At 46.7% G+C, this 20,322-nt stretch overlaps 2 protein-coding genes across 2 annotated transcripts in view; one reads left to right on the plus strand and one right to left on the minus strand.

Moving 5' to 3' along the window:
• Nucleotides 1-9,667, plus strand: part of NME8 (NME/NM23 family member 8) — a 69,593-nt gene extending 59,926 nt beyond the window's left edge. Inside the window, exon 18 of the mRNA XM_084796449.1 lies at nucleotides 9,548-9,667. The gene's annotated coding sequence lies outside the window, so the exon portion shown is untranslated. The remainder of the gene's footprint in view (nucleotides 1-9,547) is intronic.
• Nucleotides 1,809-17,323, minus strand: SFRP4 (secreted frizzled related protein 4). Its single transcript, XM_084796450.1, has 6 exons — nucleotides 16,534-17,323; nucleotides 15,225-15,305; nucleotides 9,701-9,766; nucleotides 7,653-7,851; nucleotides 4,829-4,892; nucleotides 1,809-2,660 (listed from the first exon to the last, which is right to left on the minus strand). Exons 1-6 carry the CDS (start codon nucleotides 16,976-16,978, stop codon nucleotides 2,469-2,471), a joined length of 1,047 nt encoding a protein of 348 aa, XP_084652576.1. The 5' UTR covers nucleotides 16,979-17,323; the 3' UTR covers nucleotides 1,809-2,468.
• Nucleotides 17,324-20,322: the final 2,999 nt, after the last annotated feature.

Here is a 20,322-nt window from a genome sequence, read left to right on the forward strand (position 1 = left end):
TGCATAAGCAACAAAGTTCCAACCGTGTTCCTGGGCTCAGAATTTTCTCTACCATACTCTCTGGACCCTGAATGAAAGTGGTGTTTCTATTAGTGTCCAAGCCACCAATGAGGAAGAGGTAATATGGATCTTTAAGGAGCCAGAAAAATCAATGACTAGGGAAAGAAGATGAAAAATGCTGAGAAAGGAGTGCCGTTTTCTTGGTGTGGTGGTTGGCCATCAGAGGGCATCATGATTCTGAGTCGGTTCTGTGCATGGGCGGTCATTGGTGGCTGTAACTCAGACTCGGTAGGCGGGCTGGAGGCTCCGGGCCACTGGACTTCCTTCCGGCTTAGGGAGCTATTATATTTAGAGGAATAAGCTTCATGACAGCCATCCTTGCAAACCTTGAAAGAGTCGCTGTCACTTACTCTACCGTTGAGCATTTATATTGTCTACAGAACAACTGAGGTGTTTGTCAGCAGCTGACAAGGTCAGAGAGATGGGATGTTTCTGTGCTGGTGCCAGAGTATCTGCCTGGTCTTCAACCCCCATAAGCCGCAGGCTTATAAGCCTGGCTCCTCCCCAGCACTGGAATTACAAACGCTGCTCACCAGGCCCAGCTAATTTACATGGGTTCTAAGGATCAAATTCAAGTCTCCATGCTTACACAGCTAGCACTCCACTGACTAATCTATCTCCCCAAACCATAATTTAGTATTCTGTGCAATATTCATTACATAATTTCAGTTAAACATTTGGCATAAATATTACTTAGATTTAAAAAGTCATTCCCCAACTTTAAAAAAAAAAAAGAATTTAGTTTAATTTTACTTGCCTACGTGTATGTTGTATGAGAGTGTCAGATAAGACGATTGTGAGCTGCCATGTGGGTGCTCACAATTGAACCTGGGTCCTCTGAAAGAGCAGTCGGTCCTCTTAACCATTGAGCCGTCTCTCCAGTCCCTCCCCAACTTTTATTGCATTTAGTTTTGCACTTAAAATATTTTTACTGAAGTCTTTTTCCTCCTTTTCCGCAGTGTGATGTGTTCTACTTCTCATGTCAGTCCTCCTGTGCTAACGGGCTGCACGGCCTATCTATCAGCAGTTCTTAGTGACTTGTCCAGAGACCCTAGAGTTTAGATGCTATGTGAAATTCCTGTCAGGACTTCCTTAAGAGTCAGCGGGTCTGTTTTGTACAGTAGGCTCCTGTACTTTGTAACTTTTTGATGCTCTTGGGTTTCTTCAGCTGCCAGCTTGGCATCACACTGCAAGCAAAGCAGAGCCTCCAGGAGGCAGTTGGTGTGTACTTGATACTTCCCATAGAACTGTTTCCCCTCTTGCCCACTTCTGTGTCCACCTCAGCTTTGTGTCTCAGTTAGTGAATGTGATCTATCATTACCTTTTACTCTGACAATCAGGGACGATGGGGAAAAAATCTAACTCTTAAGCATTCATATTGTTCCACTAATTCCACGTGTAGTTCTGCTAAGTCCCTGTGTAGTAAGTAGGTAATCAGGTGGCCTCTGCTCCCTGTACCAAGTAAACAGTGAGCGTGGTGACTGTGGCATAGCACACTGGGAACCAGCTTCAGCAGGCTGCGAGTACCTGAAAGTGCACAGAGAACAGGCTGTCCTGGTTGTAACTGGATTCACCAAGAGGCCTTGGAGTGAGATGAGTGCCCCAGTCTCCTGAAGGATTAACCTGCTACTTGGTACCCCAGTCATAAAGGGGAAGAGAAGGTCACAGGACACCAGTGAGGAGCATTCTGATGCGAGCATTTCAGCATCGTGTAGCAATCTAGACTATAACAACAAAGACACCAACAGTCTGCCTCTCCTTTTTATTTGTCATTTTTAGCTTAGCTTTCAAAGCTTCTGGCTAAAGACAGAATTGCAGGTCTGAAAAACACACATCACCATTTCACACATCCCAACTCTCTAAAATTTCCAAAACCCCATTCAGCAGAAAAACCTTTCTGCGGACAACAAGCTCATGAAGATCTGTTAAGTATCATTCCTCCTGCCTTTGTCAAAAAGCGTATTTTTAATCCCATTTAATATACCACTAACTTCCTAACAGAAGTCAAAGGAAACCGATATTTTTGTCAAAAAGAAAAACAAAACACACCTGGTTTGTTTGACATAGTATGCAAACTTTACAAAGTACGTATTAGGTCAAACTCTCAAAACAGAAGCACGTTTCCTGCCACATGACGGTCACAGAGAGTACGCACACAGGCCACTCTGAATGCAAAACCTTTGCGTCAGCTTTCTTTCTTATGCCTTCCATACCAGAGGACCGCCCAGCCACAGGGCTGTGTGGCTTTAAGAGAAACAATGAAGCTATCATTAAGAAAAAAAATGCTGTAACATGTGTCTATAAAGAGAACCGCAGTTGGTCCTTAAGGCAAGTGGTGTGTGGCCTTCCATAGGCTGCCCAACGCAGTACTGCCTTATCTGTGAGGGTGGCTCCATCCTGGAAAGCAATTAGCTAGTACTTTTCTTCAGGCTTGACGTTTTGGTGGCACTTCTGGCTTTGACATTCTTCTTAGGGGTGGCGGTTTTGGCAACAGGTGGCCTTCCCTTTGGCTTCGGGGGGTTACTGCGACTAGTGCGGCTCGCTGTTCGCTTCTTGTCCTGAACTGTCCTCTGCTGGTCACGAAGCCGCTCTTCCCACTGCTGGGAGGCAATGTGTAAGTATAACTATCAAATATGGGGCACTCTTTTATGCTGTTCAGCTGATGCCAGCCCCAACCTGTGAGCTTTCACATCACTGCAGTTCCTGGGCAATATCGTGACAATTGCATAGATGGCCTGCATTGGACACTTACCGTGCACCCAGTGATTAGAACCTGATTCGTACGTAAAGAAGTCTCAACACTCACAGCCTCACTGAAGCTCTGGGCGTATATCTGGCCACAGTCGCCCAAACTGATAAACAAGCATATAGAGGATATTTGCAGAGGTCCACAGGACTGCTAAAAGTTCTTGCCAGAATTCAGCATCCTCCAGCGGTTTCTAGAGCTCAGGCCTTCCCTGTGTGCTTCTGATGGCCAGCCTCAGTATCTCTACGGAACAAAGCTTTCTACGATAGTCTTGTTAAATCTAACAGCAGCAATCCATGTAGTCTCCCTGCATAGCCCGTGACTTACTGCATTGAAGTAATTATCTATTGTTGTTGTTGTTGTTGTTGTTGTTGTTGTTGTTATTATTATTATTATTATTATTATTATTATTATTATTATTATCCAAAGTAAAGAAAAATCCAGTAGTTCTTCTCTGGGTTTTCTAAGAATCCATGTATATAATGCTGACCATGCGTAAACTGCACTCCATTGATGACCTGCCTTTTGTTGTACATATATATGTGCCTGCTGTAAGGCTTGACTAATATGTTAAGCACAGGAAAAGATAATATCGGGAATAAACTTACTACAGCCATGCACTATAATGAAACTGGTTTCTCTCAAAATGTCTTACTATATTGTGTTATATTTTTGATCTGCAATTGACAGCAGGGAAAAAAACAAATCACACACACACACACACACACACACACACACACACACACACACACCAAAACAGGAGACAGCAAGGCAGATAAAGGGAAGTTGCTGTAACCCACTAAAGTGCCCAGACTACTGGGGAATGAGTCATCTTGCAGATAATCAAGTTTCTCTGAGAATAAACGTGATGGTATTTATTTATTTGTTTATTTCTTTATTTAGTGTGTATGTACACACACATGGAGTGTGGAGATCAGAGTTTGAGTTTATTTCTCCATTGATTTTTCAATTATAGTTTTGTCTTGGGCACCAGAAATGCAGAACACTGCTAGAATACTGTATCCCATAACAGGGAAAACACTGGCTGAGCAGCTCCCACGTCTCTGGTAGGAGTGTTCGGCACAGAGCCCTGTTTGTTCTATTTGTACGCATGCTCAGTGTTGGCTGTTCTCTCCATAAGTTACTTCTTAGTACAACCCCTTGCCCTGCCTAAGGAGTTTTATTCCTGAAATCTGAAGGAGGAATAATTTCTTTTGTGACACTAAAATATAATTTCTCTTCAATATGTCTAAGTTTATTTTGAGGAACAAAGAGGCTTTAAAAGTTTGAAACCAGTTACCATTTTAATTGCAGATGATTTTCACCTAAGGAGGGAGAATTATTTGAGCTCTAATTATTAATATGGCAGTGAGAGTGCCATTACAGTTATGAGTTTGACCACAAGTGAACTACTTTTGCACAGAGAAATGCCTTACATTGTTTTAAATGCAGTGCACTATGGTAGTTGTGGTATGTGTTTTAGGAGTAGCATATCTACAGACGCAAGTCCATTTTAACCCCAGTGAACACTGACTTTTTAATACTGTTCACTGTATTATGTTGTAATACAATAAAGAAACAACAGGGTCTATTTTAACCTGGAAATAACTGGCGCCTTATAATAGTACAACTGTGTCAACTCTGAAGTTGAACAACAGTTTCTGATAATAATTCCAATTAGGTGCGATGCTTTTTTTTGTTTTCCATTAATTAATTAATTTAATTACATCACAGCCTAATTGCAGCTCCCCTCCCTCCTTTCCATCCAGTTCTACCCTCACACCCCTCCCCCATTTTCCTCTGGCTTTGTTCTCAAAGAAGGGGAGGCCCCCCGCCCACCAATGGGTACCAACCCGCCTTGGCACATCGTCACAGCAGGACTAAGCACATCCTCTCCCAGTCGCTCTTGCCTTTACTGGCTCTTCTGGGAGCTGGAGAGAAGACAATGCAGGAAAGCCCGGCCTGCAGAATTCTCTTCCCATCATCTCTGCACACCCCCAGCACTTTGCTAATTATACTTACTATGGACCTCCTACTAAGCTGATCTCTCCATTTTTCAACTAAACAATTTTCAAGAAGCATCATCCTGGGTAAAAAAAAAAAAAAAAAAAAAAAAAAGCAAATTTATTGGCAGTTAAATCTTGATTAATAAAAGTAAAACACCAATACAGAAAATCATATTTGTTCTCAAGGAGCTCTTATCCCCATAACCTGTATATCGATATTAACACTCTATGGATTTTTCTTGTTTCTATACATTTTTTCTGATCACACTGTATATGTAAACAATATTTTATATTACTTTTCATTGTTATATTTGTATTCTGCAGTAATTAGAAAAACCAAAGTAAAATATAAGCAATATAGAGTACAACTGGATATCCACTTAGCTGTTCTATACTCACCATTTGCTTAGCTAACATTGCTCTTAGTCTGTTAAATACCCTTGCACGGAATAGTGTGTGCTGGCTTATTGTTTCCTTTAGAAAGGTTTTGAAAGTAGAATACTGGGGGAAAGGGGGCTTTGTTTGTTTGCTTGCTTTTTGCTTTGAGAGGTGGAGCAGTGGTTGAGAGAACTGGCTGCTCTGGCAGAGAATCTGAGTTGAGTTTCCAGCACCAACACAGACGCCAACAAAGAGCTGATTAACTTCAGAGGATCTAATGCCCTCTTCTGGCTTCCTTGGGGACTGCAATCATATGATGCACAGACATACATACAGCAAACAATCACAAACATAAAGATAAATCAATCTTTTTTTTTAAATGGATTTCAACACAGTACCAAACATTTTAAAAATAGTCTCATTTTCATCTAATTCACTAACATTAAAATCTTAATTAAAAGTAGACTCTTCTGTTTATCGGAGCTTTGGAAATACAAAGGTAAATTTTAATGCTCATGTCTTGTGGAAATTTTCTGTGTAGGTTTATTCAGACATTTATGCATTGTGTGCTCATGAGACTTTAAATGCTAATTTTAGAGAATACCTCCACTTTTGTCACATCCATTTCAGAGGCAGATCCCATTCTCTTTGCTTTTATGACTGATGTGCACATAACATCATCCAGTCAAATGAATGACGGTTTCCCTTGTAATTTCTTATTTTATGCTTATAGAGCATTTTATCTTTCAGGTGTCATATTTCCAATCATCTAATTTTGTCCTTTTTGACCGTGGTTTTATAATATTCACCAATTTAATCCACTTAAATTTGTTTTACACTGCAGTGAGAAAACGAGCTGAGAGCTAAGACTTGCCTAAGTGGCAAAGAGCTTGGTTCACTGAGTGCTCAAGGCACTAGGTACACTCCTCAGTGCTGGGGATAAAGAAAATAGGAGGAAGGCATTTCCTTTGTTTTAACTGCATGCTTATTCTTAAGTTCTGTGGTTGTTAAAAAAAAAAAGAGTAGCTTTATACTAGTTTTGTGTCTATCATAAAATAGATATCTCATTACTTTCCAAACCTTTTTTACATAAATCCCAGTCATCTAAAAATATTTGCACTGGATGAGTCTGTATTCCACTCAACTGCCCAGAAAAAAAAATTAATGCTTAATAACCCAGTATGTCCCCAAATGAACCCTGGTCTGTTACAGCACATAGAAACATAATGCAAGAGATGAGGCCAGAGCACTGGCCACTTCTTGAGAGAGCTTGTTCCAAGGAGAAGGATGGCATGCGGGCTAGGAATGTGCAGCATTTGGGGAAAGGAATCAACAACTGTTGGAATACAGAACCAGGCACCGAAATAATGATATTTTCAAAACATGCATTTGCTTTTCTGTTTAGAGGGACAAAGTCCTGGGCTTTCTCACGATGCTACACGTAAGCACGAATGCAGGAGAATGAGGGGGTGCTGGTTATTTCTTTTTTAATGCGTGATTTTTCTAGATCAAGCTACAGCAAGTTCTGCGATCTGTCCTAGGATGTAAGCTGAGAAATTCAAGGCTGCATTCTAAGGAACAAACTGACGTATGAGGGGGTAGAGGGGAGGGCATGCGAGAGAAAAACATGGCTCGACAAACACTCCCTGCCAGCGGTCTGTATGTGATTATTTAATTATGTTTTGCTTTGCAATGATTTAATCTGATAGTTATAGATTCTCAGATCCAGAAGCCAACTTAAAGTTTCGGTGTGTGCACGATCTCTGGTGCCCCGTATTTGGCCATGTCCCCTTGTTAGGGAGGTCCAGTGGCACTGGAGGAAGGATAGCAGACTACCAAGAAGAGACTTGATACCCTTGCAGCAGATTCAGTCACAGTCATAGGGAAGGGGAGTGGGGTGAAAGCAGGAGGGAGGGAGGAATGGGAGGATGCATGGGATGGGATAGCAAATGAGATGTAATATGAATTATTTTATTTTTCAATAAAAAATGTGTTTAAAAAAGTTCCCGTGTGTGTGTGTGTGTGTGTGTGTGTGTGTGTGTGTGTAATGTTCTATAGGAGATACTTCAAGGTACATCTTAGGAAAACATGTAGAACTTCCGTCTGAGAGAGCTGCTAGCAAACACCTAAGCTACTAAACAGTCTTTAAAAATCAGCCCTTTTCCTGCTGAGACTGATACAATGACTTAAAAATAACAGCTCTTATCCAGAATAATGTACTTTTCGCTGTGTTTTAGATCACCTCGTGGATTCTGAAGTAGGATTCTATTTAAGTATTTTTCTAAATTTCCGTCAACCCATTAACTGGATTATATTACTCAGACTGTGAATAAAGTGATGTTTAGGGACTGTAACATTCCAGGAGGAAAATCTCCTAAAACAGTTTTAAGTGACAACTAACACTACTTTGTTCTTTCAAACCGTGGCCGGTGAGTGAGATTCAGGCTCTGTATGCAACGTACCTTGAGCGCCACTCGTAACACATGATTAGCACATCCTGATGGGGCAGGATATGTGGGCATTGGCAAGAGGAGTTGGTGATCAGGGGGACCTGTGTTCGGGGAATGGGCGAAGAGGACTTGAAGATCTCTTTTACGTCCACCACTGTTGTTACTTCATTGCAGCCACTCCTCTGGACGGCTTTTATTTTGGCATGAATAACTGCAAGTTAAAAGTCAAGTAAGTACTGTTAGCGAAGCCTTTGGGAGGAACTAGAGACAGTGTTTTGGGGCCAAGTCCAGAGCCTCTTTTAAAGTGTTACTCCTGTAATTGTGGTCATGTCTAAGCAGCCCAGGGCAGGCAGAAAGCCGCACTGCTGAATGCAAAGCATCCTATTTTGTCAACATTGTCCTAAAATTCATGAAGCACACCACAAAACGAAAAGGCAATTAGAAGGTCGGTGTTAGCTTGGGATTTGGGTTATAGGTCAACTAAACTCTGATGTAAACATTTTTGTCTGTTTCTATGTTCCCTCCCATGAGTTGGAGAATGGGTACATTATCAGATGTGGAAGTCGCAGTAAGCTTGTATTCCTTCGGTCATCCTTCGTATGTTTGAATTTCTTTTTACCAAGGAATTCATTAGTCATAACTGCCAGGTCCCTGAAGAATTCTGGCTCTTATCTAACCACCAACGATCCTCCTAGAGTCCAGGCTGAGCTCATTTCTGGATATTTGGACAGCCTGAAACCTAACATTGGCATACTCCTACTCCAAGGACTCTGTGAAAGCTGCTGCCCTCAGTCCATTAATTCCACAAATTGACAACGCAAAGCCCAGGGCGAGTAGGGATGAGATTGTTGTTACAGACGGATGTTCAGCCTCCACCTTTGATCAGGGTTTTTTGGATCCTCGCTATTACTTAATACTTGTAGTGGAGTTGCAGATCAGCCCAGCACAGGTCTGTTTTGGATTCCACCATAGGAAGCTGGCTTGAGGGAGAGCCAAAAGCACATCAACAGAACAATTCAGCACCGAGGTGGTTCCAAAGCGTGGCACCCCAGAGGTAATGGTAGCAAGGAATTCTGGTTACACCCAGGAGCTAGATCTTGGCAGACGAAGAACTAACCAGAACTGATTAATACAACATCTACATGGAACAGGATTCAAGGGAAAAAAAGGGTACTTGAAAGAAAATGTGTTTTTCTTTTGTTGAATTATCCTCATTGGTTAGTCATGACTCTCAAATCTGACAGCTGAACTAAAGGCCATCTCCCCAGAGTTCCATAGCTCCCTACTTTGTAGATAATCTAAAGTTTCTTATGGATACATGATTTCAGCTAAAATATGATAATGAAATTGATAAAGAAAGTATACTTTTTCTGTTACTTTTTTGCCCTTGTCATTTTGGGGAAATAAGATATACAATAAAATATTAAATAGCCTAAGCAGACATTTGATTTGTTTTTTCCCTTTTCTTTAATGTATATGTGTGTACATGTGTCACCTGTATGGACATGTATGTATGTACCAGTGCAAGCGTGCATGTACTCAGATCTCATGTACATGTTTTAAAGGAACAAAATTAAATTTAATTCCAAGTGATGATAGTAGAATTAAAAACTCTCAAAACTTTTAAAATAACATAGTTGATTTGTTTTTCCTTTGGAGGAAGTGCTAAATGGTTTGGCCAAGTAAAAGAGAGGAGGCTGCTCATCTGTAGCTGCTGATTCGGTCAGATCTTCAAGCTCTGGTCTTCAGATAAACAAGCCCTGGTGCAAACCCTCATCCTTCTCTTATCGAGGGGCAGAGGGACCCAGGACAGAGCACAGTGGCCTCTGCCACTCTCTGCACAGCAGCATTCACTGAGACTATTTTTATGTGAGTGATTTATTTTGTGTTTACCTTGATTTACCCAGAAAAACAAGAAGCTTCATGGTTGCTGAGTGGTCCAGAAAGCATGCAGTTATCTACCCGTCATCCCCTTCTCCTTGACTAGTACATCCAAGCTCATATGATGTCATTGCCTTGGTGTGCCAAGTTCCCAAAGCAAATGATATCTGAAGACTTACCATAGCTGTAGTTTTTGCTCAGGTACGTTGCCAAAGTTGGTTTCACCTTTTTGCATTTGCACCGATCTGAAAGCGAAACAAAATGCATGGAAAGTGGGGAAGAGACATCAGTCAGGGCATGTGGGAAGTGAGGAAGAGACATCAGTCAGGGCATGTGGGAAGTGAGGAGGAGACATCAGTCAAGGCATGTGGGAAGTGGGGAAGAGACATCAGTCAAGGCATGTGGGAAGTGAGGAAGAGACATCAGTCAGGGCATGTGGGAAGTGAGGAGGAGACATCAGTCAGGGCATGTGGGAAGTGAGGAGGAGACATCAGTCAGGGCATGTGGGAAGTGGGGAAGAGACATCAGTCAGGGCATGTGGGAAGTGAGGAGGAGACATCAGTCAGGGCATGTGGGAAGTGAGGAAGAGACATCAGTCAGGGCATGTGGGAAGTGAGGAAGAGACATCAGTCAGGGCATGTGGGAAGTGGGGAAGAGACATCACTCAGGGCATGTGGGAAGTGAGGAGGAGACATCAGTCAGGGCATGTGGGAAGTGAGGAAGAGACATCAGTCAGGGCATGTGGGAAGTGAGGAAGAGACATCAGTCAGGGCATGTGGGAAGTGAGGAGGAGACATCAGTCAGGGCATGTGGGAAGTGAGGAAGAGACATCAGTCAGGGCATGTGGGAAGTGAGGAGGAGACATCAGTCAGGGCATGTGGGAAGTGAGGAGGAGACATCAGTCAGGGCATGTGGGAAGTGAGGAAGAGACATCAGTCAGGGCATGTGGGAAGTGGGGAAGAGACATCAGTCAGGGCATGTGGGAAGTGAGGAGGAGACATCAGTCAGGGCATGTGGGAAGTGAGGAAGAGACATCAGTCAGGGCATGTGGGAAGTGAGGAGGAGACATCAGTCAGGGCATGTGGGAAGTGAGGAAGAGACATCAGTCAGGGCATGTGGGAAGTGAGGAGGAGACATCAGTCAGGGCATGTGGGAAGTGAGGAAGAGACATCAGTCAGGGCATGTGGGAAGTGAGGAAGAGACATCAGTCAGGGCATGTGGGAAGTGAGGAGGAGACATCAGTCAGGGCATGTGGGAAGTGAGGAAGAGACATCAGTCAGGGCATGTGGGAAGTGGGGAAGAGACATCAGTCAGGGCATGTGGGAAGTGAGGAGGAGACATCAGTCAGGGCATGTGGGAAGTGAGGAGGAGACATCAGTCAGGGCATGTGGGAAGTGAGGAAGAGACATCAGTCAGGGCATGTGGGAAGTGAGGAGGAGACATCAGTCAGGGCATGTGGGAAGTGAGGAAGAGACATCAGTCAGGGCATGTGGGAAGTGAGGAGGAGACATCAGTCAGGGCATGTGGGAAGTGAGGAGGAGACATCAGTCAGGGCATGTGGGAAGTGAGGAAGAGACATCAGTCAGGGCATGTGGGAAGTGAGGAGGAGACATCAGTCAGGGCATGTGGGAAGTGGGGAAGAGACATCAGTCAGGGCATGTGGGAAGTGAGGAAGAGACATCAGTCAGGGCATGTGGGAAGTGAGGAGGAGACATCAGTCAGGGCATGTGGGAAGTGAGGAAGAGACATCAGTCAGGGCATGTGGGAAGTGAGGAGGAGACATCAGTCAGGGCATGTGGGAAGTGAGGAGGAGACATCAGTCAGGGCATGTGGGAAGTGGGGAAGAGACATCAGTCAGGGCATGTGGGAAGTGAGGAGGAGACATCAGTCAGGGCATGTGGGAAGTGAGGAGGAGACATCAGTCAGGGCATGTGGGAAGTGAGGAGGAGACATCAGTCAGGGCATGTGGGAAGTGAGGAGGAGACATCAGTCAGGGCATGTGGGAAGTGAGGAAGAGACATCAGTCAGGGCATGTGGGAAGTGAGGAGGAGACATCAGTCAGGGCATGTGGGAAGTGAGGAAGAGACATCAGTCAGGGCATGTGGGAAGTGGGGAAGAGACATCACTCAGGGCATGTGGGAAGTGGGGAAGAGACATCAGTCAGGGCATGTGGGAAGTGAGGAGGAGACATCACTCAGGGCATGTGGGAAGTGAGGAGGAGACATCAGTCAGGGCATGTGGGAAGTGAGGAGGAGACATCAGTCAGGGCATGTGGGAAGTGGGGAAGAGACATCACTCAGGGCATGTGGGAAGTGAGGAAGAGACATCACTCAGGGCATGTGGGAAGTGAGGAGGAGACATCACTCAGGGCATGTGGGAAGTGAGGAAGAGACATCAGTCAGGGCATGTGGGAAGTGAGGAGGAGACATCACTCAGGGCATGTGGGAAGTGAGGAGGAGACATCAGTCAGGGCATGTGGGAAGTGGGGAAGAGACATCAGTCAGGGCATGTGGGAAGTGAGGAGGAGACATCAGTCAGGGCATGTGGGAAGTGAGGAGGAGACATCAGTCAGGGCATGTGGGAAGTGAGGAGGAGACATCACTCAGGGCATGTGGGAAGTGAGGAGGAGACATCAGTCAGGGCATGTGGGAAGTGAGGAGGAGACATCAGTCAGGGCATGTGGGAAGTGAGGAGGAGACATCAGTCAGGGCATGTGGGAAGTGAGGAGGAGACATCAGTCAGGGCATGTGGGAAGTGAGGAAGAGACATCAGTCAGGGCATGTGGGAAGTGAGGAGGAGACATCACTCAGGGCATGTGGGAAGTGAGGAGGAGACATCAGTCAGGGCATGTGGGAAGTGAGGAGGAGACATCAGTCAGGGCATGTGGGAAGTGAGGAGGAGACATCAGTCAGGGCATGTGGGAAGTGAGGAGGAGACATCAGTCAGGGCATGTGGGAAGTGAGGAAGAGACATCAGTCAGGGCATGTGGGAAGTGAGGAGGAGACATCAGTCAGGGCATGTGGGAAGTGAGGAGGAGACATCAGTCAGGGCATGTGGGAAGTGGGGAGGAGACATCAGTCAGGGCATGTGGGAAGTGAGGAGGAGACATCAGTCAGGGCATGTGGGAAGTGAGGAGGAGACATCAGTCAGGGCATGTGGGAAGTGGGGAAGAGACATCACTCAGGGCATGTGGGAAGTGAGGAAGAGACATCAGTCAGGGCATGTGGGAAGTGGGGAGGAGACATCAGTCAGGGCATGTGGGAAGTGAGGAGGAGACATCAGTCAGGGCATGTGGGAAGTGGGGAAGAGACATCACTCAGGGCATGTGGGAAGTGAGGAAGAGACATCAGTCAGGGCATGTGGGAAGTGGGGAAGAGACATCACTCAGGGCATGTGGGAAGTGAGGAGGAGACATCAGTCAGGGCATGTGGGAAGTGAGGAAGAGACATCAGTCAGGGCATGTGGGAAGTGAGGAAGAGACATCAGTCAGGGCATGTGGGAAGTGGGGAAGAGACATCACTCAGGGCATGTGGGAAGTGAGGAAGAGACATCAGTCAGGGCATGTGGGAAGTGAGGAAGAGACATCAGTCAGGGCATGTGGGAAGTGAGGAAGAGACATCAGTCAGGGCATGTGGGAAGTGAGGAGGAGACATCACTCAGGGCATGTGGGAAGTGAGGAAGAGACATCAGTCAGGGCATGTGGGAAGTGAGGAAGAGACATCAGTCAGGGCATGTGGGAAGTGGGGAAGAGACATCACTCAGGGCATGTGGGAAGTGAGGAAGAGACATCAGTCAGGGCATGTGGGAAGTGAGGAAGAGACATCAGTCAGGGCATGTGGGAAGTGAGGAGGAGACATCAGTCAGGGCATGTGGGAAGTGAGGAGGAGACATCAGTCAGGGCATGTGGGAAGTGAGGAAGAGACATCACTCAGGGCATGTGGGAAGTGAGGAAGAGACATCAGTCAGGGCATGTGGGAAGTGAGGAGGAGACATCAGTCAGGGCATGTGGGAAGTGAGGAAGAGACATCAGTCAGGGCATGTGGGAAGTGGGGAAGAGACATCAGTCAGGGCATGTGGGAAGTGAGGAAGAGACATCAGTCAGGGCATGTGGGAAGTGAGGAGGAGACATCAGTCAGGGCATGTGGGAAGTGAGGAAGAGACATCAGTCAGGGCATGTGGGAAGTGAGGAAGAGACATCAGTCAGGGCATGTGGGAAGTGAGGAAGAGACATCAGTCAGGGCATGTGGGAAGTGAGGAAGAGACATCAGTCAGGGCATGTGGGAAGTGAGGAGGAGACATCAGTCAGGGCATGTGGGAAGTGAGGAAGAGACATCAGTCAGGGCATGTGGGAAGTGGGGAAGAGACATCAGTCAGGGCATGTGGGAAGTGAGGAGGAGACATCAGTCAGGGCATGTGGGAAGTGAGGAAGAGACATCAGTCAGGGCATGTGGGAAGTGGGGAGGAGACATCAGTCAGGGCATGTGGGAAGTGAGGAAGAGACATCAGTCAGGGCATGTGGGAAGTGAGGAGGAGACATCAGTCAGGGCATGTGGGAAGTGAGGAAGAGACATCAGTCAGGGCATGTGGGAAGTGAGGAGGAGACATCAGTCAGGGCATGTGGGAAGTGAGGAAGAGACATCAGTCAGGGCATGTGGGAAGTGAGGAAGAGACATCAGTCAGGGCATGTGGGAAGTGAGGAGGAGACATCAGTCAGGGCATGTGGGAAGTGAGGAAGAGACATCAGTCAGGGCATGTGGGAAGTGGGGAGGAGACATCAGTCAGGGCATGTGGGAAGTGAGGAAGAGACATCAGTCAGGGCATGTGGGAAGTGGGGAAGAGACATCACTCAGGGCATGTGGGAAGTGAGGAAGAGACATCAGTCAGGGCATGTGGGAAGTGAGGAAGAGACATCAGTCAGGGCATGTGGGAAGTGAGGAGGAGACATCAGTCAGGGCATGTGGGAAGTGAGGAAGAGACATCAGTCAGGGCATGTGGGAAGTGGGGAAGAGACATCACTCAGGGCATGTGGGAAGTGAGGAAGAGACATCAGTCAGGGCATGTGGGAAGTGAGGAGGAGACATCAGTCAGGGCATGTGGGAAGTGAGGAAGAGACATCAGTCAGGGCATGTGGGAAGTGGGGAAGAGACATCAGTCAGGGCATGTGGGAAGTGAGGAGGAGACATCAGTCAGGGTATGTGGGAAGTGGGGAAGAGACATCAGTCAGGGCATGTGGGAAGTGAGGAGGAGACATCAGTCAGGGCATGTGGGAAGTGAGGAAGAGACATCAGTCAGGGCATGTGGGAAGTGAGGAAGAGACATCAGTCAGGGCATGTGGGAAGTGAGGAGGAGACATCAGTCACGGCATGTGGGAAGTGAGGAAGAGACATCAGTCAGGGCATGTGGGAAGTGAGGAAGAGACATCAGTCAGGGCATGTGGGAAGTGAGGAGGAGACATCAGTCACGGCATGTGGGAAGTGAGGAAGAGACATCAGTCAGGGCATGTGGGAAGTGAGGAAGAGACATCACTCAGGGCATGTGTGAAGTGAGGAAGAGACATCACTCAGGGCATGTGTGAAGTGAGGAAGAGACATCAGTCAGGGCATGTGGGAAGTGAGGAGGAGACATCAGTCAAGGCATGTGGGAAGTGGGGAAGAGACATCACTTGGGGCATAAAAGCAAGGGAAGTCTGAGGACAGAACTCACCTGGGCTCAGGCGTTTGCAGTCAGCATCAAAGGACCTCTCCTGCATCATCATATCTGGTGTGATGTCTATCCACTTCACATCTGAAACACAAACAGGCCCGAGGGGGTGCAGTCAATAACTGGGTCCCCTCATTCAAATGGACTGAGGGATCATTGGAGGCTACAAGCCAATGCAAACAACCAACGCTGTATTACCACACTAAAAATAACATGTGATTGTTACCTGCTTTTCTCATAGAATCTCAGGCCTAAGAAAGACAAATGTGAGTCAAGAATTCGCTTGAACTTGATGTGACTGAACATCCATGACAGCAACCTGGATCCATCTCATCCTCCCTCCCTCCCTCCCTAAGCCACCCTGATACAGATATTCCAAGTCAACAAGTTAACAGGTCTCCAATCAGAACGACCAGATTGTTTCCACACGGCTGCCTCACACTGCAGTGCGGAAACAGTCCACAGATGAGTTACCAAAATTACTAAGCAAAACTTCCAGGCAGTTATGAAATTTAAGCATTTTTTTCTAAGGTAAACTTTTTCCTAGTATTCCAAGTAAGAGAAGCATTTAAAACAAGATTCATAAATCATACCACCCCCTTTGAGTCCCATCCTAGACCCTGTCTCTTTAAATAAAGGATGGTCGGACTTAGGAGAAGCCACAATAAAATAATGCAATGATGGTCTCAGGTTTCCTTTCAAGAAATGAATACAGAGTGCTCCTTCCAGCAAAACCAGAAAACCAGCTGGAGAGAGAATGGCAAGATGTGACCCAGTGCCTCGGTTAGCACACCATGGACACGGAGTGGCTTTTATCTAGAGCGACTGCGTTTACCAACTTTTCTCCTGATGGGGAGTAGGAATTACTATTGCTGTTTGAGAAAGAATGCCCAGTCAGTACTAAATAAGAGCGCATTAGCCACCACGTAGTGGGACTGATTCAAGTGTGGGATAAGTTGAAGGAGGTGCCGTTAACACCGACCCACATCCACAGGAATATTTGCTTGCCTTGGCAGTGTTTCTGCTATTTATCTTAAATAAAAACACTTAAATGTTTTTAGTTTAGTTGTTTAGTTTAGTTTAGTTTTGTTTTTTCCTCAAGCAACCTTATTCTCCTTCAGGGAGCTCTGCATGTTTCCCTGTCTTGAGAATTCTCTGGGAGGTAATTTTCCCTGCCCTTAACCTCCTCCAAGGCTCAGTGAGCTACAATGGGACAGGAGTTGGTCAGCTCTATGTGAAGCCACCTGTTTCTCACGTGATTGTGTCTGTCTCTGGAATCTCTTGGTCTCCCCAATACCTCCTCTTGCCTTACCTTCCGGAAGATCAGTGACGATGGCCTCGGGAGAGATGCACACTCCACGGTCATACACGGGCAGCTCATCGCAGGCCAGGCTCTCTGGCCAGCTGTGGTTGTACATCTTCATGAGGGGCTCGCAGTCGTCGCGTGCGCGCTGGCACACAGACTTGCAGGGCTTGATGGGATCGTGCAGGAACTCCAGGGTACAGATGGGTGCGTACATAGCGCAGAGGAAGAAGCGCAGCACGGAGCTGCAGTTCACGTCCACCAGCTCCTCATATTGCTCTATGGCCAGGATGGCGTTCTCCTGAGTGCTGTGGTGCAGGTGATTGGGCATCCTGGTGATGTTCCAGGGCATGTGCCTGCACATGGGGATGCGCACGGCTTCACAGGGCGCACCGCGCACGCCCAGCGCCAGGCGCAGCCACAGGCACAAGGCCACCAGGATGGACAGAAGCATGGCACTGTCCTCCTGAGCTGCCGTCGGCAGGAAGGACCCTTCTTTTCCAGCCCAGCTGCTCTCCTTATCTCTTTACCTAGGAGCAGTGCAGTAAGCTTTCCTGCTGGAGCTCGGGTCTGCACTGATGAGGAGTTCTGGAGTCTGGCCGCTGATCGCCCCTGGGCGCAGGGAGCATCAGCAGTGCCAGCACTCAGCCTCCAGGACACCGACCCGGGCAGGAAGCTCCAGTCTTGGACCCCGCAGCTCCGAGCGCAGCGGGTCACGGCCATTGTGGGACCCTATTTATCCAGAAGCGTCCCCTGACGTGGGCTCAGCAGCCTTGGCAGCTGCGAGCGCAGCGCCGGCTCCCGCTCCGCTGCTCCACCCCCAGCCTCTTGTGCCGAAGTTGGTGACATCATCCCTGCCACTCTGCAACCAAAGGCTACAGTCCTGCCTCCGCCCCCAACTAATTCCCTCCTTTTTAGGCTGGCTAGTCCTTTTTCTTCAGATTAAGAAAAGGAGCATCCTGCATTCAGTCATGTCGGACTTTCGATACAAGCAGGTGCAGAGGAAGCTTTGAAGAGAGAAAAACACTCTTTGCTAAGTAGGTCTTAAAGTTTCCTGAAAGTATAGAGTTGGGGCAACGTGACCCAGTTGTTGCTCCTTAATTGTGAAACATTTGTGAGTTTTTCTTACCTCCTTCCTTTAGGGGGCGAGAGAGGCGCCTGAGTAGTGAGGGCCACGTGGAGTGGGGAAAGCTGAGCTCACTAGGTGTGGGAACCAGCGCTGACAGTTTATATAAGCCTCCCCCAGCCCTCCCCCCCCCCATTGTGTGGGCTTTATTGTTGTTGTTGTTGCTACTGATGTTGTTTTGTGGCCAGTGGACTTAGTTCTGGCTCAAGTTTTACCAGGCATTTGGTTTGTGTCTGCTCCAGGAACTTGGAACTGCCCAGGGGTGCGAGAGCATCTTTGTTTTGGAGAAATTTCTCTACTTGTTTCCTTTCTCTAAACACTAACTCCTGAGCCCAGCACAAGTGGAAACCAATAGAAAACAAAGACAACGTGAGGGGGGCGCATTCTGAAAGATTTCTCCAATCCAACGGCCTGATTTTTTATAAACCGCAGGCTACTCTACTTAAGAATCCATTAGCTTTGGGAAGCAAGAGTGCTTGTTTATTTTCCTCTTCTCTGCATTAGAAAGAGGCAGCAAAATCAAAGCTGGTCTCACTTTTCACAGAAAAGAGGTGTGATTGTTGTCAGTTAAAATCAAAAGTCTGGCAGTCAGACCACAAGACTCCTGATGTAAATTTGCTCTCCCAATTAACAATAAGAAAACTACTTCCGTGAATGTTACAGCTGTGGTAGAACTTGAAATCTGGCTTTATGGAAGTTATTTTATCGCTTCAAAGCTGAGGCCCACAAGTTAGCTTAGGTGGAAAGCTGACTGAGGATTAAAACAGCTGGGCAAAATAGAACAAAACAAAAGTAAATGCAATTGCCTTTGTCTCTGGTATTGTGGAAGACGTAGAGCTGAGCACTTTCAAGGCGTTAATGCTCTGAAGAGTTCTGATACTATTTGGAAGCTGGCCAGAGTACCTAGGACACTCAGGCCAATAGAAATGTATTCTGGTTTCCAACAGAGTAAGTCTTAAGTCCCAAAGATGCTAAACCACGATAGTAAAATATAAAGCAGAGAGGATGGCCACAAAGACATCTTAAGTCTTTTCCAGAGGTGAAATACCAAGTCTAACCACCTCCCCCTGCCCCCCCTGCACTGAGCAAAAAAAGATCTTCAGATTAACTTTCTGATGAGATGGGGGGAGGGACAGGGGCCAGGAGAGAGGAAGAGAGAGGGAGGGGACTCAACAATTTCCCACCACTTTCCTTTTTCAGGGGAAGACATAACATACTTGGAGAGGCTCAGTCTTAGGCAGCCAATTTGCATTTATTGCATATTTAACTTTAACTATGCAGGCCCCTCACCACCACAGTTCAGAGTTTCCTCGGCTTCCCTAATGCTCTCTGATCCACTGTTCTTTAATAAAGGGAGGGCTAAGAGCCTGGTTCAGAGGTAGAGCACTTACCTAGCACAAATGAGGTTCTAAGTTCATCCCAATACGGAAAGAAAACAAGAACTAAATGAAGGAAAATGTTAGCATAGGTATTTGAGACAGAGGGTTAGAGGTCACTGACCATGAGCTCACCCCAAATTCACCCCCAGCCACAGGAAGCTGTCTTCCATGTTGTTTATAACCCATCTGAGGACTCACGGGACACTTCATATAATTCTTCCTCTTCTTGCTATCCAAAAAGCCTGTGACTCTGCCTTTAGTGCTAAAGCCGTTGTCCTAGCTGAGTGCTTCTCTGGGGGTTGCTCCCTTGGGTCCCTCCATGTTGTCCTAGCTGAGTGCTTCTCTGCGGTGGCTCCCTTTTGGGCCCTCCATGCTGACTTATCTCCCTCCTAAATGCCTGGTGCTCTCCAGGATTTTGACCTGAGCCCTCATCTTACTCTCTACCCTGCACTCCTCTCAGGGTTTCCTCAATCATGGCACTTTGGAAACTCAGGGCAGGAGAGCTCCTTGGCAAATATCCCCTGGGGAGATGAGGGGGGCAGGGGAGGGAGAGGCAAGACTTATCCACCCACCAACCCCCAATCCCAGTGAGTGACCGTCTATATGCTCTTGGCTTCCAAATCTAAAATCTGTACTGCATTTCCAAGACACATTAGAACTGTCTTTGGTTATCTCCGTCTGCATATTCCACCGGCATCTCAAAGCCCATTAGCCTAAGTAGAATTTAGCTTCCTTCCTGACTCAGATTGAATGTTCATCTACCCAAATCAGAAACCTCTGCCTCCGATTTCAATCTGTCTCTGTACGTTCTAGCTCCATTCTAACCCACCTATACCCATTGCCTTAACTCAGCCAGGCTCTGTATTACAGCAGCTTCTTTCCTGATGCCCTGCCTACTGGCTGGCCCTGCATAGTCTCCTGGTGGCAATGGAGTGAGCTTTCTAACACGTGCATCCCTTATAAGGTTCCTCCCTGGCTTGTTTATGGGCGGGTCGTCCCCCCCCCCCTCCCCCGCAGTCCTCAGTATTAACAACAAACACTTACCAACTTTTAAGGCCCTACATGATCAGGTTCCAGCCTGGCCTTCTGATGCCTGCCTGAACTCCAGCACTGGACCCACTGTTCTCTTGCCCTCATGGAAGGAATACCGGCAACCATTTCTTTCCTACAGGCTCACTCTTCCTAGTATCTGATATCAAGTGCACATGTAAATAAAATTGTAAAGCAAGAGGCTTAAAAATCTTTCCTCATCTTGTCCTTTCTCTATATTATAATCCTAACATTACTTAAACG

The sequence above is a fragment of the Acomys minous genome, assembly GCF_964271855.1.
Source record: "Acomys minous genome assembly, chromosome: 9".
Taxonomy (NCBI): Eukaryota; Metazoa; Chordata; class Mammalia; order Rodentia; family Muridae; genus Acomys; species Acomys minous.

Excerpts from the sequence above, each read along its gene's own strand:
- SFRP4 (XM_084796450.1), bottom strand. The coding sequence starts at position 16,978 with ATGCTTCTGTCCATCCTGGTGGCCTTGTGCCTGTGGCTGCGCCTGGCG. Across the intron at positions 15,306-16,533 it reads CGTCACTGATCTTCCGGAAG|ATGTGAAGTGGATAGACATC; the intron begins GTAAGGCAAGAG and ends TTTGTGTTTCAG. Across the intron at positions 9,767-15,224 it reads CTGCAAACGCCTGAGCCCAG|ATCGGTGCAAATGCAAAAAG; the intron begins GTGAGTTCTGTC and ends TTTCGCTTTCAG.